The sequence below is a fragment of the Sarcophilus harrisii genome, chromosome 3 (genome assembly GCF_902635505.1).
Source record: "Sarcophilus harrisii chromosome 3, mSarHar1.11, whole genome shotgun sequence".
Taxonomy (NCBI): Eukaryota; Metazoa; Chordata; class Mammalia; order Dasyuromorphia; family Dasyuridae; genus Sarcophilus; species Sarcophilus harrisii.
This window is the reverse complement of record NC_045428.1, coordinates 521,734,700-521,753,680: the sequence shown is the minus strand read 5'-3', so window position 1 is coordinate 521,753,680 and position 18,981 is coordinate 521,734,700. Positions and strand designations below refer to the sequence as shown.

At 34.9% G+C, this 18,981-nt stretch overlaps 1 protein-coding gene across 3 annotated transcripts in view; it reads left to right on the top strand.

Annotated features, from left to right (window-relative positions):
• The window catches only part of RCBTB1 (RCC1 and BTB domain containing protein 1), a 54,802-nt gene extending 36,560 nt beyond the window's left edge, over positions 1-18,242 (top strand). The window contains exons 10-13 of one of the 3 annotated variants that reach the window (XM_031961948.1): positions 5,675-5,826; positions 6,341-6,471; positions 12,948-13,058; positions 15,563-18,242. In XM_031961948.1, the coding sequence (XP_031817808.1) occupies positions 5,675-5,826; positions 6,341-6,471; positions 12,948-13,058; positions 15,563-15,574 (406 nt within the window). In that variant the 3' untranslated portion in view covers positions 15,575-18,242. Of the gene's footprint in view, positions 1-5,674; positions 5,827-6,340; positions 6,472-12,947; positions 15,532-15,562 lie in introns of those variants that run through there. The other 2 variants (XM_023499646.2, XM_003764570.4) reach the window with 2 other exon arrangements.
• The last annotated feature ends 739 nt before the right edge of the window (positions 18,243-18,981 follow it).

Genomic DNA, 18,981 nt, shown 5'->3' with positions numbered 1-18,981 from the left:
TTAACTTAGAGGTAGCATGATATTGCATATACATTTTATGTCTGAGGTAATTTTCCCTATGGATTTATAGGATCGTGGGAATTGTTTTTGTCTTTGGGGACAATTTAGGATTTAAGGGAACAAGAAAGGAAAGCCTTTGTTTCATTGGATTACTAGTCTTAAAAGAGGGAGCAAAGAGTAATCAGTGTGGTAGTTAAAGGGAATGGATTGAGAAAAGAAATCTGAAAACCTTAGTAATTACTTTCTTAGAAAAAGTATGGCTTTTGAATTTTCAGATGAAATGCCATTCTTTTTATCTTAATTAAAAAAAAAACAAAACAGAATTAAGGGATAGCTAGATGGCACAGTAGATAGAGCACCAGTCCTGAAGTCAGGAGGACCCGAGTTCAAATCCAGCCTCAGACACTTAACACTTCCTACTGTGTGACCCTGGGCAAGTCATTTAACCCCAACTGCCTCAGCAAAAAAAAAAAAAAGAAGAAGAAAAAAAACAGAATTATATTTCAATTTAAACCTTCATAGGAAAACTTAAACTACTGAAGTGTACTGAGTGTAAGTGCTTGAGTAATCTAGTGATCAACGTATTAAAGATGAGCTTCTCTGAACAAAAATGAAGATTTAAGTAAAACACATTTTACTGTTAGACTGTGCTTGAAGTCTTTCTGCTTAACATAGTTCTGCTAGAACTGGGGCTCCATGAGCATCCCCCTTAACCTCAGTGTTGTTTCTATATCTAAATGAATCATTCAAGAGAAAGTCTAATAAAATATTGGATATTTACATATCAAAGTTGCCGAGACGCTGAATGCTTTTTTTTTTTTTTTTTTTTTTTTTTTTTTTTTTTTTTTTTTTTTTGCAGCCTTGGGTTATTATGGGTATTGAACATTGCATTTTCCTTCAGATTCACTTCATGTATTGATTAGTTTTGTTTAATTGCTTTTCATTGAAATTTCTTTTCTCATTTTTTTTTTTTTTTTTTTTTTTTTTTTTTACAAGTGCTGCTGCACTGAGTAAGGAAAGGAGGGAACACATTAAGAAATAAATATTTGGTTATGAAAAAATATCAGTAACAATTTTTAAAAATTTTTTTTCAATCTTTTACAAAGATTCATATTCTTTTTTTTTTTGCTTTTATATTTATTTATTTTTAATACATGTTGCTTTATGAATTATGTTGGGGGGGAAAAATCAGAGCAAAAGGAAAAACCCTGGGAGAGATTTAAAAAAAAAAAAAAAACAGAAAAAAGAAGTGACCATAACATGTATTAATTTACATTCATTCTCCTTTAACTCTTTTCTGGATGCAGATGGCATTTCCTGTCCAGAGGCTATTGAGATTTCTTTGGATCACTAAACTACTGAGAAAAACCAAACCTTTCATTGTTAATCATTGCACATTCTCATATTTTGCTTTTCTTTAGTGATCTTTGTTGTAGTTAAAAAAAAAAATTACAATAAAATAGTTGAGAAAATAGTAGGGCAAAGAATTTCAGAGTGTTCAAATGGTAGTAACTTTTAATTTAAGACTTAATTTAAGATTAACTAGAAATGAATCCAGACATCCAGGAAATATTGTGTCAGTAGAAAAACGTTTAACTGACTAAAATTCAACCTACATACACCATCTTGTAAGATCAGATCAGTTATTCCATAACTGGAAATGTATCCACAATATCTACAATATGAATAATTCACCACTTCAGCAAACAAAATAAATATGCAGTTCAGGTTGTTTGAACTTCTAATTTTCTTTCAATAATTATATTTAATATAATTACTTTAGTTCACGATTCTGTAATACTTGAATGTCTCCAAAGGTTTTTCCTCATTACAACTCTGTGAGGTACATAATACTGCAGATATTCTCGCTGCTATAGTGTTACACAGTGGAGAGAGAGCTCAATTTATAATCAGAATGATCTGGGTGCCAAGTCCCATCTCTTCTACCCAGTGAATATGTGACCTTCAGTTATCCACTAAACACCTCTGTGTTCTGGGCACCTCTCGAGACAAAAGTGAACAGCAAATGTGATTTTTTTTTTTTCATTGGTTGAGAGTTTTCTTATTGGGAGGACTCTATACCAATGAAATCACAAATCACACACACAAAAAAAAAAAAAACTACTACAGATGATTAAACTGAGACTCTTATATGTTTTCATGGACCTACAAATCTCCAACTAGGGAAGGATCTAAAGGCAGCATTCCAAACCAGAGTTTCTGAGTTAAGTTTAATTCTTCATATATTTTGCCATGCTATCTTCCTTTTAAAAGAATCATTTAAAATCTATCAAATAAGGACAGTCCCACCAGCAATTAGTGTTACAGTCTTCAAGGCCACAAGTCTAATTCCCACTAAAGTTTAGCAGAAGTAATGTTTGCCAAAAATAAATTTTGTTTACATAATGAAGAAGGCCTGATATCTGTATCTAAAGTACTTATAAAGAAAATATTCTTTGCTTATATAACAATCAATGAAAATGCTTTCAAGTACTATGTGCCAGGCATTATGCTCTAAGTACTAGGGATACAAATATTTTAAGAATGAGATAATCCTTGGTGTCACGAAGCTTATATTTTAATAGGGAAGTGAAGGCCCAGGAAGGGAGCTTTGATCTAGGAGGTTACAGGTATAACTAGTGCAATGTTGTGCTAGGGGACAGGTGAAATAATAAGCAAACCACGAAGCACTTGACAGCACTATGATGTCGATAGCAGGTTGGTATATTGTGATAGGTGAGAGTGATCTCTTTAGGGGTGAGTTCCTTCTCATTCATTGGGTTGGCTTGTTCACTCACTTGGTTCATATTTTCAGGACAGAGCTCCCAGAGATAGATCTACCAATGTGGTATTGTACTCATATTCTCTCAGAATTTGGGGGGGATAGCCCTATCGAGGAAGGATGCACATAACCTACTTGCCACTCTCTTGAGCTCCTGCCCATGCACTTTGTTTCCTCACAAACCAAAATGTAACTCACTCATTTGGTATGTGATATTTATGTAACCACTCACAATATTGACGTTTAGACCTTAACGAGAAGAGATAAAAGAAATAATGTCATAGTTCAAAGACAGTGTATAGACAATAAGCTACATTATGCATATATAAACCTATATACCACTTTCCCACCAGTGTACTCAATGTCTTTTTTTCCACCTAAAGATTTATTTATTTTTTTAAAATAGCCTTTTATTTTACCAAATACATGCAAAAACAGTTTTAGCATTCACCTTTGCAAAAACTTGTGTTTTCACTTTTTCTCCTTCCCTTATCTCCACCTCCTCTCACAGACAGCAAACAATGCAATATAGGTTAAACTTGTATAATTCTTCTAAACATACTTCCATATTTTCATCATGTTGTGCAAGAAAAAATCAAATAAACAGGTGAAAAAAAACACGCAAAAACAGAAAAATACAATAAAAAGAAAGGTGAAAATACTATGCTTTGATCCATATTCAATCTCCATAATTCTCTCTGTATTTGGATAGCTCTTTCTATCCCAAGTCTATTGGAGTTTCTTTGCATCACCTCATTATTGAATATAGAGCCACCTCAATCACAATTGATCATCACATAATCTTGTTGTTGTATACAATATTCTCTTGGCCCTGCTCATTTCACTCAGCATCAGTTCATGAAGTCTCTCCAGGCCCTTCTGAAATCATCCTGCTGGTCACATCTTACAGAACAATAATATTCCATAGTCTTCATATACCATGTATTCAGCCATTCTCCAATTGATGGGCATCCATTCATTTTCCAGTTTCTTGCCACTACAAAAAGGGCTGCCACAAACATTTTTGCACATGTGGGTCCTTTTCTGTTCTTTAGTATCTTTTTGGGATATAAGCCCAGTAAAAACATTGCTGGGTCAAAGGGTATGCACAGTTTGATAACTTTTTGGGCATAATTCCAAATCGCTCTCCAGAATGTTTGGATCCATTCACATTTTTACTAGCAATGTATCAGTGTCCCAGTTTTCCTACATCCCCTCCAGCATTCATCATTATCTTTTCCTGTCATTCTAGCCAATCTGACAGGTATGTAATGGTATCTCGGAGTTGTCTGAATTTACATTTCTTTAAACAATAGTAATTTAGAGCACCTTTTCATGCGACTAGAAATGGCTTTAGTTTTATCATCTGAAAAATTATCTGTTCGTGTTCTCTGACCATTTATCAATTCGGAAATAGCTTATAAATTTGGCACTCAATGTCTTTGATAAGAATTATACAAACACTTGAGGGAAGAACACCCATGTGCTTGGGGCAACTCACAACACTGCCACTGGAGTCACTCAGAAACAATTGCACTTCAAGCTCCTTGCTTGTTTCCCCCACTCTTCACTGGAACTCAGCATTTACAAACTTTCTCCATTTATAGTCACCCTTAAATATATTTTAGGAAGGATTTATTTCTCAATATGACTTGCAATTCTCTAAGCTATTCGGACCGGCCCTCTGGACTCCACAGAGTAGAGCCTCTCACTCCCCAGGATACCAGTGTGTACCCAGGACCAAGCTCATAGCAGCATGGTGCTGCAAATAAATCTAGCTACGTCACAGGGCAAAACTTTTGTTTTTCAAGCCCCAAGTGGCAGCAGAAGACAATTGTGCCCCTTAGAGAAACTTCACTTTTCTCCATTTTCTAGTTTGTCAAGCACAAGACAGCAGGTACCGCTGAAGATCTTGGCCAAGGAAATCAGTTTTCTTTCCATTGTGCTTAGCACAGTGCCCTGCACATAGGACCTAATAATATTGGTTGGTCAGTGAAGAATCATTTAGCTCAAGTTTGCTGTCTGGTGTTTGCTTCTGGCTGCTTTGGAGGACACAGGAACATTTCTGTCCTAATGTTAGGTATTTCACTTCTTTTCTTGTTATCCAGAATTCCTCTATATTCATTGATTTAATTAACAGCCTCCTATAGCTCATTGACTCACCTTTCACTTAAAAATTTACAATCCATTTTCAGTTGTTATTCAATTGTTTTCAAATTGTCTGACACTTAATGATTGGTTTTTTTTGGGGGGGGGGCTGGAGTGAAATTTGCTCCTTTTATTTCAAATATAGCATCCTTTAAAAATCCTACTCTGGTCTCCGGTATATAATTTTACTTTCTTTAGTCATAGAACAATAATTTAGTTGATGCTAATCTTGCAGCTCTTCAAAATGGTTGATAAAAATTTTATCAACCTTGAAACTGTTCTTTTACATTCATAATTTTCCTTTTTCTGCCTCTTTAATAGAACATAACATTTACATAGAAATGAAGCATCATTTTACATCTTTCACAAACTGAATTGAATAGCTAGATTTGCATCTGAAAGCCATTTTTCCTTATTCAAATATATTAATAGTTAAGTTCTTTTTCTTTTAGGTATCAAAATATTCATAACAGCAATGATATTTTTGTCTGTTGTTAGTTAATATAAATCTTTTTCTTTATACAAAAATTCTTGTTCTGCCCTTTTAATAATTTAACTGAAGTATATGAAAAGGGTTTTAAAGGGACCTTACACAGGGATGCCAAGATGGATGGTTGGGTGAGTTGTAAAGCTGAGTCAAGACTCATAACTGAAAAGGAAAAGTTAAGGATATTTTTTGTTTTGTGTATGATTGTCCTCTCCATTCCCTTTTCTTGGTCGGTTAACTTTGTTTTTTGTTTTTAGATGTGAACATTTTCGAACTATGTTCCAGTCTTACTGGAATGAAGACATGAAAGAGGTGATAGAAATAGACCAGTTTTCTTATCCAGTGTATCGTGCCTTTCTCCAGTACCTTTATACAGACACAGTTGACTTGCCACCTGAAGATGCTATTGGTATGTCATCTGTGTTTGGCCTATCTAAATTCTATGTTAAAGAAACACTTTCTTATGGGTATTTTATAGCCTTGATATAGGTAAAACTTAAGATTGAATATTTCTTTTTAAGACATTAGTTTTTTGGAATTGTTGATGTAATTAATGCTGTTAAACACTGGACTAATGGTTATATTTAAATATAGATGTGGGCTTATTTATTCTACAGTCCAAAATAGTTCATTCAGATTTGGAACAAATCTGGAAGGGGTGAGGTTTAGGGAAGGAATATCTGAAACCTTATAAACAAAAGGAGAAAAATATTTCTAGTTTGAGAGAAACTGTTTAGTTTATTTGAGGCACAGAGGTGGGAAAAAGATTGCAGGAGTTGTTATATGTTTAAGAAAATAAAGAAACTATCCTTTGAAAAAATCATGCTGACTTGCCTCTGTTCTGTTAAAAAATAAAATAATTGCATGGATTTAGATGGACTTGATTAATCCTTTCTACTCTTCTTCCCTACCTTTCATTTTAGGTCTTTTGGATTTGGCTACATCTTACTGTGAAAATAGATTGAAAAAACTTTGTCAGCACATCATCAAGCGAGGGATTACTGTGGAGAATGCCTTTTCGTTGCTCTCTGCTGCAGTCAGATACGATGCAGAGGTAACCTCACAGGGAACCCTCAGCACCTAGTGTGGCAGCTGGTGTGTTTTCCCCTTCTTCTGTTCTCTATGGGACTGAGAAGCATGATGGGGCAGCCTCATTTTAGACCTAGAGTCAGAAAAATTTAATTCCTCAACTGCTGACTAGCAAGTAAATTCAACCTTGCTTCATCATGACATGAATAGTTTTGATTTGCCCTTTAGAATTAATTTATTTAGAATATTTTTCTATCTGATTTCATTTTTAACCAAAAAGAGAATAACAAATAGCGACCTACTACAATCGTTATAGCTATCCAGTAGATTGAAGCACAAAATATCAAGCCTAAGCAAATTAAAGGATAGTGTATTTCAGATCCAAGGTCTGCTTCTGGTATAACATGCTAGACCACTCTTGCCCAAAGCATGAGCTCTATTTGTGAATCTGTTTTCCTGCTAAAAAAAGAACTTTATCACTGTCTAATGACTGATTAACTATTTTTTTTTTTTTAAATTTGCAGTGAATCCCTTTTTAGACTTTGTAGCAGACAGGCGCCTATGTTATATTGGTTGTTTATAATGAGAGAAAACTAAAAATAGTTATCTGGAAGATGAAATAATTTTCTTTTGTAAAACTTAAAAGTATTTGTAAAAATCACTTTTGTGCAGCTGTTTTTCTGTATATTTGCAGTCATAGCATGGCGGAGCTAAAAGGGACATAACAAATCATTTAAGTCAATTCATTTTACAAAAGAGATAGCTAGGGGCCAGAGAAAAATGACTTGCCTAATGTCTTACAGCTCATTAAGCCAAGCCTTAAGGAATATACATTGAATATGAAAATTGATCCATTCTTCATTATATTTAGAAGCAGTTGAGTTTTGACATGAATGGAATGCTGACTTTTATGAAAAAGCTGTATGGGATAATTCTAAAGATAATGTGGCTAGAAGCATTTAGCAGAAGGGAAATTACACATTTGACATCTTTGTCAATATTGTCCCCTGTATTTTTGAAACATTATTATATTTAGGTTTGATTCTTTTTGTATTGTTTTATAAGTATTTTGATGTTTTGGCATGGCTGACTTTCAAGTCCTAAAGTGGTTGGAGTCACCACTAAATCCAGTAGTTTTCCATTTAAAAAAAAAAAAAATAAAGCATTGACTAGAATGCCTTAAGTAGTATTTCTTTTATTCAGTATTCACTATGCAAAATTGTCATTTTACCAAAAAGTAACCTATTATGTATATACGTTCATTGTATGACAGGCCTTTGTTGACTCAGTAAAACTTAATTTTAAACTTCTTCACCTAGTCAACTTTGATACAGGTCTTTCCCTGTCTCCTTTTTTTGGAGAGTGAGGGGGTAGAACATCAAAAGGTTTAACATGGCAGAAAGAGAGCCTGAACAACTAATATATTTATATTTTTATTTTCATAAAGTTATGCTGCTGCTCTTTTAAACAGTTGTTGAGATAATTTTGAAGTAAATGTGTGCAGATAAACTCAGTGTGACATATTGAAATGAGTTCTTATGCCGGCTCTTCACTGCCTAAATTCTTCAGCATAGGATGGAACTATTAAAAATAGATTCATAAGAACCTTTATATTTGGCAACTTTTTTTTTTTTTTTTTTTTTTAAAGCTTTATTCTTATCTACATGTGAGCAAAACACACCCTCTTAGAAGGTCTTAATCATCGTAAATCTGTAAGCACTGTTTTTAAAACAATATTTTTTTTTGCTTTTTATCATCAAGAAATTTTGGGGTTAAGCATATATTTTAAACATATGTGAGAGAGTTGGATAATAGTTATAAGAATAAAGAACATCTGTTCATTTCTCTAGCTTCCTTATACTATTGATATATTAGGCAGAATCTCTACTTTTTTCTTCTTAGGAACATACTCTTTAAGGAATATGGGATTTTAGATCTAGAGCTGGAAGAGGCCTCAGAGACCAAATAGTTAAATCCCTTATTTTACAGATGAGGAAAGGGACTCCCAGGGAGGCAATGTGACTTGTCCAAGGTCTTGCAAGTAGTGAGAATCAAGTGGGATTTAAGTCTATGTCCTCTGAGTCTAGAGCCAGTGGTTGGTTTTTGCTTGTTCCATGGTATCTCTGAATATGAGTTTATTCAGAAATGTTGAATTTTTTTCCCTTGGGATTTGGGTATTGAGATTTCTTGCCCTTGACCTGGTGGTCCAACTTTTTTAACAGTCTCTCAAAGATCTAGATGACTGTTTTCACAAAACCATCTTGATTTACTATGTCTCAATATGGGAGATAAAAAAGAGACTCTCTTAACTCCACAAAAAAAGAGTTCATTAGGTAGTACTGAACATATTTTTTGCTCTTTTTATGTCTAGTGCTTTGGAGGGAATTAGAATTGCAGGTTTTCCCTGCATATTTAAAAAATATAGCCAGACACTCCACCAAGTTGTTGGCTCAGTTACCAAAGTTGTCAGTGGACAAAGGGGATACACTTCCAGTATTCTTGTGCACATATGACATGTATAGAGCTATTACAAATGTGGTTTTTCCAAGCCCTTTCCCCAAGGTACTTTCATGTTAATAGTCTTAATAATCAGTTGCTTTGGTTGTAGATATAAGGGGGAAAGGATTCAGGACTGAGATCAAAGCTGCACTCAGGTCATGTTACTAGCTATTTAATGGGAGACCATTGTTTTTAGCATTAGGGACTGAAAATATTGGGCATTTTCTTGTTTTCTAAATAAAGGAAAGATAGTTTTTCTTTTATGATCCAAAATACCTTTAGTAATTTAGGAAATGAAATTAGGCTGTAGACATGGTATAAACAGAGTAATGTCTAAATTATTTGACAATATGAAGAATTTTGTTTTACTGTCTTTGGATTTGAAATAAAGTTATAGATTATGTCAAGAGTATATTTTAAATCAAAGTTTTTTAGCCCTCTCCTCGATATCTGGAAATCACCCAAGTAGCTTTTTCAACTTCTCATGTACTGCTCTGAACACTTGAAAGTAACAAATGAATTGATGATTTTATCTATTTGACTTGACTGTTTTATATTACTTTCTACTGTGGTATTCAGTTTAAGGTTAGTTTGTATTTCCTAAAGTATCAAAAGAGCTAATAATAATATGAGCTCAATACTAATAAATAAAGTTGTCAAGAGCTAAAAAGGAGTCCATGTCATGTATTCTGAGAACAGTGTTATTAGTTAGTAGCAAGATTCCATTATGGCTTCTCCTTTCTCCTCACTTTAAAAAATCATGTTGCAGTTATAAAAATGCATCAGCTTTTATCATGAACCTTCAGAAAATCCCAGATGAACAAGATTTCCTTGTCCTTGAAACTATAAGTATGATACTTGTGAAATTCACGGAGAGTTTATGTATTGCTGTGCCTTATCAAAAGCAGGCTCTCTTGTTTGAGTAGCAGTACCTTGTTAAAACAAGAGGGAAGATCTGTTCATTTCTAGATTTAAAGGAAAAGATGATGCTTGTAAATAAGGAACCATCTTCACTGCCATCATCCCAACTCTCTATCTCCCATCCCCTTTTCCCTTGCCTCCAAAGAAGAGATTATGCCTCCAGAAGAAAGATATTTATCTCATTCCTTGATGTCAGGGCAAATAGGCTTAACAGGGAGTGGTTCATCCTTTGTTCTGCTTAAGCCACAAGTCCAAAAAATGTGCTACTCTAAATATACCAGCGTAGTCTACTTTCTGTCTCTGAGGTATTATATTCTTTTTCTTTAGTAGCAGTGTAAGTTACCCTAATCATGAATCTCCAGAATTAAATAAAATTTTGGAGGAATTAAAATCCAGATTTTTGTAATTCTGCAGTACATGTGTTAAAAACTTTTTTTCTTAAATTCCAGAATACAGAAAACCTGCCAGTTCAGATGAACAGACAGGATGGGGTGAGGAGGGAAGAGAGTAGCAAAAAGGACAAAGCTAGTATGAACTATTTAATACTTTAAAATGCAGACAAAGATGAGGCTTTTAAAAAAGGTCACCAAATGTAAAGGTTCTTATGAATCTATTTTTAATAGTTCCATTCTGTGTGGAAGAATTTGAGATTATTCTTTCAAGTAGGAGAAGCTGTGTCTGCCTGAAAAAGTTTAGTCTATTCATTTGCTTAGCAGTCTTTTCTTTCTTTCTTTCTTTTTTTTTTTTTTTTAATAATGGGAGGCTTTTATCCACATGGTCATGAATTCTCAATCAGTGCAATTTGAGTTGATGAGGGTTTTACTGAACTAGATATTCAGCTTTCTCTCTCTTTTTATTATTGGAAATTACACAACTCAGACATAGCATTTTGAAAAAGAAATCCATCGTTTAAAAAATGACAAAGTTTGGAAAATAGCTTTAAAATTCACGAGTGATTGAGGAGAACTACCACATTTGGCGCTTAATCCATGGATTATAAATCTGTCTGGAGAAACTCGCTTTCTATTTATGTGAGTCTATTTCCATTCCTATTTCTATTTATGTGGGGGAGGGCAACAGTCTCTCCTTGGAATGTGATTCCAAACAGCATGTTCTACGTCTTTGGGAATCTTTCTTTGGGTGCTCTCATCGACTCCCTGATTCAACTGTCCTTTCCATGCAGACAACTCCAAAGTATCCAAGGGCATTCTGCACTTCCATCCACACATTTCTTTGTGAGCTCCTGTGATTTCAGTGGTATAGGGCACTCCCTTTGAGGAAGTTTGCCAATGCAAATCCGCAGCTCATTTACAACTGGAGAATATTTTAGGATTACCTTCACTAGAAGTTAATGGATTTGCTCAGGGTCACATAGCCAATACTGAGCAGAGGGTAGACTTGAACCCTATTCTTTTAGACTCAAGGAAATCTTCGCAGCTCTCTACTATGCTTTTATGATTCCCTTTGTTTACTTTTTACAGAACTATTTTTTTTTCTATATTGGTTTATGGGTGTTGTTTTTCTATAGACAGAGAATGTATGTCATATAGTTTAGTTCTTAATCCAGCTTAATAATACATGCTGTTTGGCTTTGTATTCAGATGTACAATAACAATCAAATTATAAATTTATATTTCAGTCTCTTGGATCCAAAGTCCTCCTACTAACATGAGTAATTTTGGGCCAAAGTGCATTTGGTTTAGAAAAACCTGGCTTCAGACATCACTGAGCTAATACAAATAAGAGTTTAGGGGACAAAAGTAGCTGGCACTGTTTAAATTTTGGAGGCTATATTTACTGGGTAGGTTTCTGTGGTAAATGTATTATTTTATCTATCAGCTAGGTCAGAGTGACCCTTTGTAGATATTTGCCTGCAGAACTCTCAGGGGAAAAGGAGGGATATTCACTAGTTATTTCTTCAGTTCAGGACCCATTTCTCTGTATTATTCCATTCCACTAGTGGAGAAGTCTGAAAAATCAGAGGAGAGCTATGAAAATCTGTAGATATTCCAAATATTATCCTCTTAAAAGAAACTCAAGTTTAATGACATCCTGGGTTACAGGATAGTACAACTTTTGTATATTAGCTGTGCAAGATAAACAGTGGTTATCAGATGGTTTGGAACACAGATTTGTAGGGTGTATTGTGTATTTTTGTTCTTTGCATGCATGCCCAGATTCTGTCATTTATGGGACTCTTTTTTTTTTTTTTTTTTTTTTTTTTTTTTTTTAAATAAAGTTGAAAGATTCTACCTTATAAGTCATGGTACCATGGATCTAGGCTGAAAGGGAGGTCAGCTATTTAGTCCAATCCCCTAATTTTATGGTATGGAAACTGAGAAATTTTGGTATCTTACCCAAAGTCATATAAATAAGAGATGTAAGAAGCAGGATTCTAGGTCCAATTGCTTATATCTAGGTCCTTTGAGATAATTCCTCTGAAATGTCCTATGGTAATTACTACTTATCTGAAAGCTACAATTATCCTATAAGTGTGTTACTGTTTTTACTGACTTGGATAAAATAATTTTAAGTCTCTCTCTCTTTTTTTTTTTTTTTTTTAAACAATTGATAGCCCTGGGAGCTTTGTTTTTTGAGCTTTAAGAAAACTTAAAGTTTCTTCATTTAGGGGTACCTGAAAGCAAAATTTAGTTAGGTACATAATACATTTTTAACCACTTTTTCCAGAATGCCTTTTTTACCAATTGTGTATTTTCTCCCATTCCTTTCTTAGTAAAAACTAAAATCTCCCTTCATTTATCTTCTTTGTTGTCTTGATTAAGGAAAAACTTGAGTGCCTTTCCCAATTTGATTGTCCTTTTGATAACTGAGGAGAAAATATTTGTCCAGTATGTTTTCACTGACAGTTTTTCCTTAACAAAATACATCAAAGAAACCATCTTTTTAAATAAAATAGTGTGCTGTATTTTCTCTCCCTTCTTTTGCCATCTGTTTTTGGTTCCTTGTGTGCCTACATATTTTAAAATAAGTTTCTGGCCTTTTTTGGGGAGGTAAGGGAAGAGAAATAGTCAACTAAAGCTAATAAAAAGGCCTCTTGTTTTTATTTTTGTGTGTGTCTAGGATTTAGAAGAATTCTGCTTTAAGTTTTGCGTCAATCATTTGACAGAAGTTACACAGACTGCAGCATTTTGGCAAATGGATGGCCCTCTACTAAAGGAATTCATTGCTAAGGCCAGTAAATGTGGAGCCTTTAAGAACTGAAACATATGGCTGTGAGTTGTGTGTGTGTGTGTGTGTGTGTGTTCTCCAGGGCATTATTGCTGATGTGCCCAGTGTGTGCCCTACGGGCTAATGTAATTCTGCAGGTAAAAACAAACATACAGAGAAGTCTCTGCATAGAAACTCATGAAGAATGTACTATTTTCTTTCTACCCTTTCGACCAGTTCCTGTTGCCAGACTTGCACGTTTTTTAAGAGTGACTTTTTCTCACATTTTGACTGGAACATTGGGAAGGGCTGAAAGGTAGCTGTTTGCTTCAGTTCCAAAGAGAACCCATGCCTGAAGAATGAAGTCTAGAGCTAGGAAACCACTTGTTTGGTTTACCTATCATTAACCTTTTGGTGCCAGGCTTGGAGATGTTTCACAGAATGTTAGAATTTTTTCACTAATACGGGACCTCTGAATTCATTTAACTCCTATGGGTTAACAGGTAACATATCTTTGGTTGAGGTGCTGCACTATTTGTGAGTCCGGTGGAATTACTATGAAGGAACAATTTGGGTTGCTCAAGCTTTTGTGTCTATACCATCATATATTTGTTTTCCCTGTCTGGTATATGAAAAAAAATTTTGTTTTTATAAATACTTAAAGGAAACTATGCAGTCAATACTCTACAAGACATATATAAAATATAAACATATAAAGGTATATGACAATGATTTTTTTAAAGCTCTTAAGATTTAAACACAAAAGCATGGTAACTTTTGAGCTAACTTTGAAACGATGATGGGTGAGACTGCTTTTTGAAGGCAGGAGGTGTTAATTATATTATTAAATCTTCTACAAACTAGGGCTACTACCTTCCCCCTCCCTTGAGGGCCCTCTGTTTTTGGATAACATTTTTACCTTATTGAAGTGGTGCATATTTACACTTAATTGTTTTTAATTTCTAATGTAAATATGTGGACTTGTAAAAGAAAATAATTACATCCTATGTACTTTGAGAAATCCTCTTACTTTCCCAGCCACTAGATATAATGATTAATTTTCCTCATCAGTTCAGTAAACATATAGCTAGCTACATGGCCTCAGCTAAGGGGCCCCCATTTAAAGAACATTAAGCCTCCTGGGAATGTGAGCATTCTGGACTGCATCAGGTGAGAAGAAGCAGTTCTTGAGAACTAGTTATCTTGAAAGACTTAATATAATTTTTCCTAAATATGTTTTATCTGGCCCAAATCCTCTTGCCATTTGTCTAATTAAATTATGAACTCAGACATATTCTATGGATTTCTCACCCATTATTGCCTCATATGTAGGATTTTTTTAAATGTAGCATTTTATTTAAGTAGGTGTTCTGTCATTTCTATAAAATATTTAACTTTCAAGTAGTGTTAGGACAGATAAGGAATCTGCTGAATGAACATATCTATCTATCTATATATCATAGTTCATTGCCTTTAAGAAGGGAATTTTTTTTTTTTTTTTAACTTTCCAACCTTCTGTTTCCAAAGTTGTACCAAGCTCTCTTGCTCTGTTGTTAAGTTGGAAGTTTTTTGGTTAGGAGGAAAGAAACGAAGCAAAGTTTTCCTCTTTAATAGAGCCCCAGGATTTTGGAGCTAGATATGTTAATCTTCACTCAAACAGTGGTTTCATATTCGGCTATAGCTGCTATTTTTAGCAGTTGTCAGTTAATTTTAAAAATGAGGCCAACAAGTTAGTATTCAGTGGCATGTTAAATAAATACAAAAATACACTCAGACTTCCCTTTCTTGACCATGCATAAGAGCTTTTGTTGCAAGTTACTGGAGCCCATGAATTTTTAGGTAAGAATCAACTGTGCAATATGATGGGTGTTTTCTTACTAGATTGAGAAATGTACACTAACTTATTGATCACCAGTACTATAGTAGACAGTATATGTAATAGATGTCACTATTCAGTGGATTTACAATCTGAGTATCTACTACAGACAATAGTTCTTCAAACAAAATTGTTTATCATCTTTAAATAAGAACTGGGTTTCTTGTACTAAATTAGAATAATGAGAATTTTTTCCTCATTATTCTGATTTTGTATATATAAATGGATGAAAGTGAAATAAAAAGTCAAAATTGCTGAGTGCCTCATTAAATCACTGAATGGGGGGGGGGGCTGGTTAGGGGAGAATGTGGAGAGATTAGGGCTAGTGAGTCCTTGGAGAGTCCTCCAAGTATCTTCTCCCCTCTTTAAATATTGCCACAGTGGTGATGAACTTTGTCATTGATCCCAGTAGAAAACAAAAAAGCCTTTAAATAAAGGAATTGATTTTTGCAACTGCTATGAAAATAGAAACCAAAGTGTTCACATTTCTTAAAGCAGCCCTAAGTGTATTCTTGAACTTCTTAGTGAAGTGATATTTCATACAGTAAGTAGTATATAGGTGATATTGCATTTATGTAATATTTAGGATGTCATGTTAATAAAGCAATCTGTTAAAATGGGTGTGTGGCGTTTTTAATGTTGTGATCCACAGGTAAGAATATAAGCTGCCTCCACTGGGACTTCTGGATTGAATCATGGTGCTCCAGCCCCCGAATTTTTTCTAGTTGTGAAAAACCCCAATATTGAGTTTTGCCTGTGGACAGAGCTACAGACGCAGTGTCCTGGGATGCACTAGAATGGCTGAAGCTGAATGAAATTAATCTAAGCTTCCTGAAGGAGATGGTTGTGTATGGATGCGAAGACTTTCCCACCAGAACAAGCATGTGAGGGATGGCTTGAGCAGTGCTTCAGAGAGATGAGATCCTCCCTGCCCAGAGTTCATTTGACATCCCCGAGTCGTCGTGGTTGGAGAGGAGAGCGCAAATCCTCCCCTTCCCCCAACTTTCTCACAGCCAGACTCTCAGGACAAGCTGTCTGCTTGTGGTCTCCACTTTGTATCCTTCCCTTTTCCATCCAGCCTCTGTCCCGATTTTGTGATTGGATTGCTCTCTCTATGGTTCCAGAAGCCCCGATTCTTACAGCACTGAAGTCTGCTGACCAGTGCTCTGCAGTTTTTGTGGTACTGCTCTGTCCTGCATTTCCTGGCCCTCTTTAGTCTCCTTTGTTACATCGTCATCACACGCATTTGTGTGAGCATGCTAAGGTTCTCTCTTTAGCAGGAGTTTTAAACCTGGGCTTCATGATTTTTTTTCGTTTTAAAAATATTTTTCTAATTGCATTTTTACATAATTGGTTTTCTTTGTGATCCTAATGCTTTATTTTGTGCATTTTAAAACATTTAAAAACATCTCAAGAAGGGATCCATAAGGCCCTTTCCAAAAGGATTTGTGTCCAAGACATAAAAAAGACTAACTCATTGCACTACAGCCTCTCTTCATGATCTTATACACTCATTTGGATTCAGCTTTCATCTCTAGGCAAGTGACTTCCAGATCTGAAGCCTTCTTTCTCCAGATTACCAGCCCCCTTCACATCCCTGGCCACCTACTGTGCATCTCCATTGGGATGTCTCATGGGGATCTCAAACTCAGAATCCATCATCTTTCCCCTTCAATCCAGGCTCCCTGCTGCCTTATTTCTGTCATCCAATCATGCAGGTTCTCAATCTAGGAATCATCCTTAACACACACTCTCATTTCTCATAGCCAGTTACTTGTGAGGTCTTGATGGTTCCAACATCACAGCAGCTCTTGCTTTTTATCCTTATACACTCACACCACAATTAAACAGAAGTCGGGCCTTTTCTGACTTTTTGCACTTGTCTCTCGATGGGGCTGCCTACCTTTTTGTTCCTCTTTAGTCAGCCTACATACAATTCCCCAGTTATAAACTGAAGCTAGTCTTACTGTGCTTGAAAAGTTTCAGTGGCTCTCTTCCTACTCAGATCCAATACAAACTTCTCCATTTGGCTGTTAGAACCCTTAGAACTTGCTGTCAGTTTTATTGGATAGTCTTCCCTCTCCCTGGCTATTCTCTATCCAAGATATTCCATCTCACCACCCCAGTAAGGTTGAACAAATCATTCCTCAAGCTTGAAATGCACTCTTTCCACACCACTTCCTTTCAAGTGTCACCTTCTGCAAGAAATTCTCATTATTGATATTCTTCCCGCAAAATAATTTTATATTTCTTTGTGCATATATTTCACATTTACTTGTTTTATATAGATATTTTTTTCCAGTAAGCTTCTGGAGAGCTCCCAGGAGCATAAGTTCTCCTTCATTTTTATCCTTAACTCCCCAGTATACGTTGCACAAGGTCTGACTTATATAATGGGTACTTTTAATAAGTGATGGCTAAATTGAGTGGATACCTAGCTGGGAAGAAGTCTACATCAGAAAGACCCGATTTCCTATCTCCCTCATCTTAGACATATACTAGTATATGATCCTAAACACATAATTTAACTTCTGCCTACCTCAGTTTCCTTCTCTGTAAAAGATGAATCTGATAAGTGTTCCAGGATTATTGTGAGGATAAAATATGCTATTTTAAAAGTGCTTTGCAAGTCTCAAAGAGCTATAGAAATACTAGCTATTAGTTGTAGTGCTGGTAGCACATTGGATGAGGGGGTAGAAGATCTGGATTCTCATCCTGCTTCTGCTGCAAGTTGTAGTACCTCAAACATGTCAGTCACTATTGTTTCTGGGCCTCCATTTTTTTCCTTCATAAAATAAGTGGGTCAGACTATGAGAATGGATTAATCATTAAAAACCTGAGGCCCACTAACATTTCAGGAGGGTTATAAATGTAGATTGGAGGAAAATTATCTTTTTTTTTTTCAGTATAATTATTTATCTTAGGCTATGTTTTTTATTTTGTACATTTAAAAACATTCTGAGAAAAGAGTTCATGGCATAGAAGTTAACCCCTGGACTTTTTTTTTTTTCCTAAAGCACTATTGACTTCTCTCAAACCATTCTCCATGAATGATTGCTATCACCACGCAAGATTTCAGAATCTAAAGTAATGCATTAAAAACTTCACATACTCCTCTTTCAAACTGCTTTGTATATCACCAAGTCCAACCTGTCTTTAAATAAACATCAGGTGTCTTACAAACATAAAGATCGTTAGCAAACACAAACATCCCCTATACAAAAGACCAAAAGTGGGACTATGTGAAACATCAATTTCTGCTAACATCTTTGTGGATATATATTAAACCCAATAAAATAAAACTGCCCTGTTTCTACCTCTTCTAAACTTAACTTGTGTTTTTTTTTTTAAATGTTTTTCTTACAGGACCCCCCCCCTTTTTTTTTTTAAACATTTTTATTACTACTCCCTAAAAAGTGTAGTCAAGAAAGATAATGAACTCATTGGCCCCATCTGAAAATGTGTATCTCAAGCCTTGAAGACCAAATAAGAGATTTGTGGGCAGCTAGATGGTTCAGTGGATGGAGCACTAGGCCTGAAGTCAGGAGGACTTGAGTTCAGGTGTGACTTAAGACCTTAACACTTACTAGCTGTGTGACCTTAAGCAAGTCACTTAACCTCAATTACCTCATCAAAAAAATAAAAGGAATAAAAAGTCTTGGTGCTAATTTTTTTTCAAGAAATCAAAAATTAAAACTGTCCATTTCTATTAGCATTAGAGAGCAAAGTGAAAACAAAAAGATCTGGAAAAAAAAAAAACCTTAAATGAAAGTCTCAAAAATGCCATTGTCAAAATCCAGAGTTCCTACATTAGGGAAAAAAATGCTATAAAATCCAGAAATAAACAGTTCAAAAACCAAAGAACCATAGTCAGGTTCACATAAGACCTGCATGATCCACTAAAAATGAAAGATCTTGGGATGTAATATTCTAAGAGGTAAAAGATGTATAGATTTACAATAAAAAATAATCTTAGAAACCAAAGCAACATCTTAATGGGGAAGCAAATGGACTTTTAAATGGAATAGAGGATTTTCAAGCATTTATAATAAAAAGACCAAGGTTGAATAG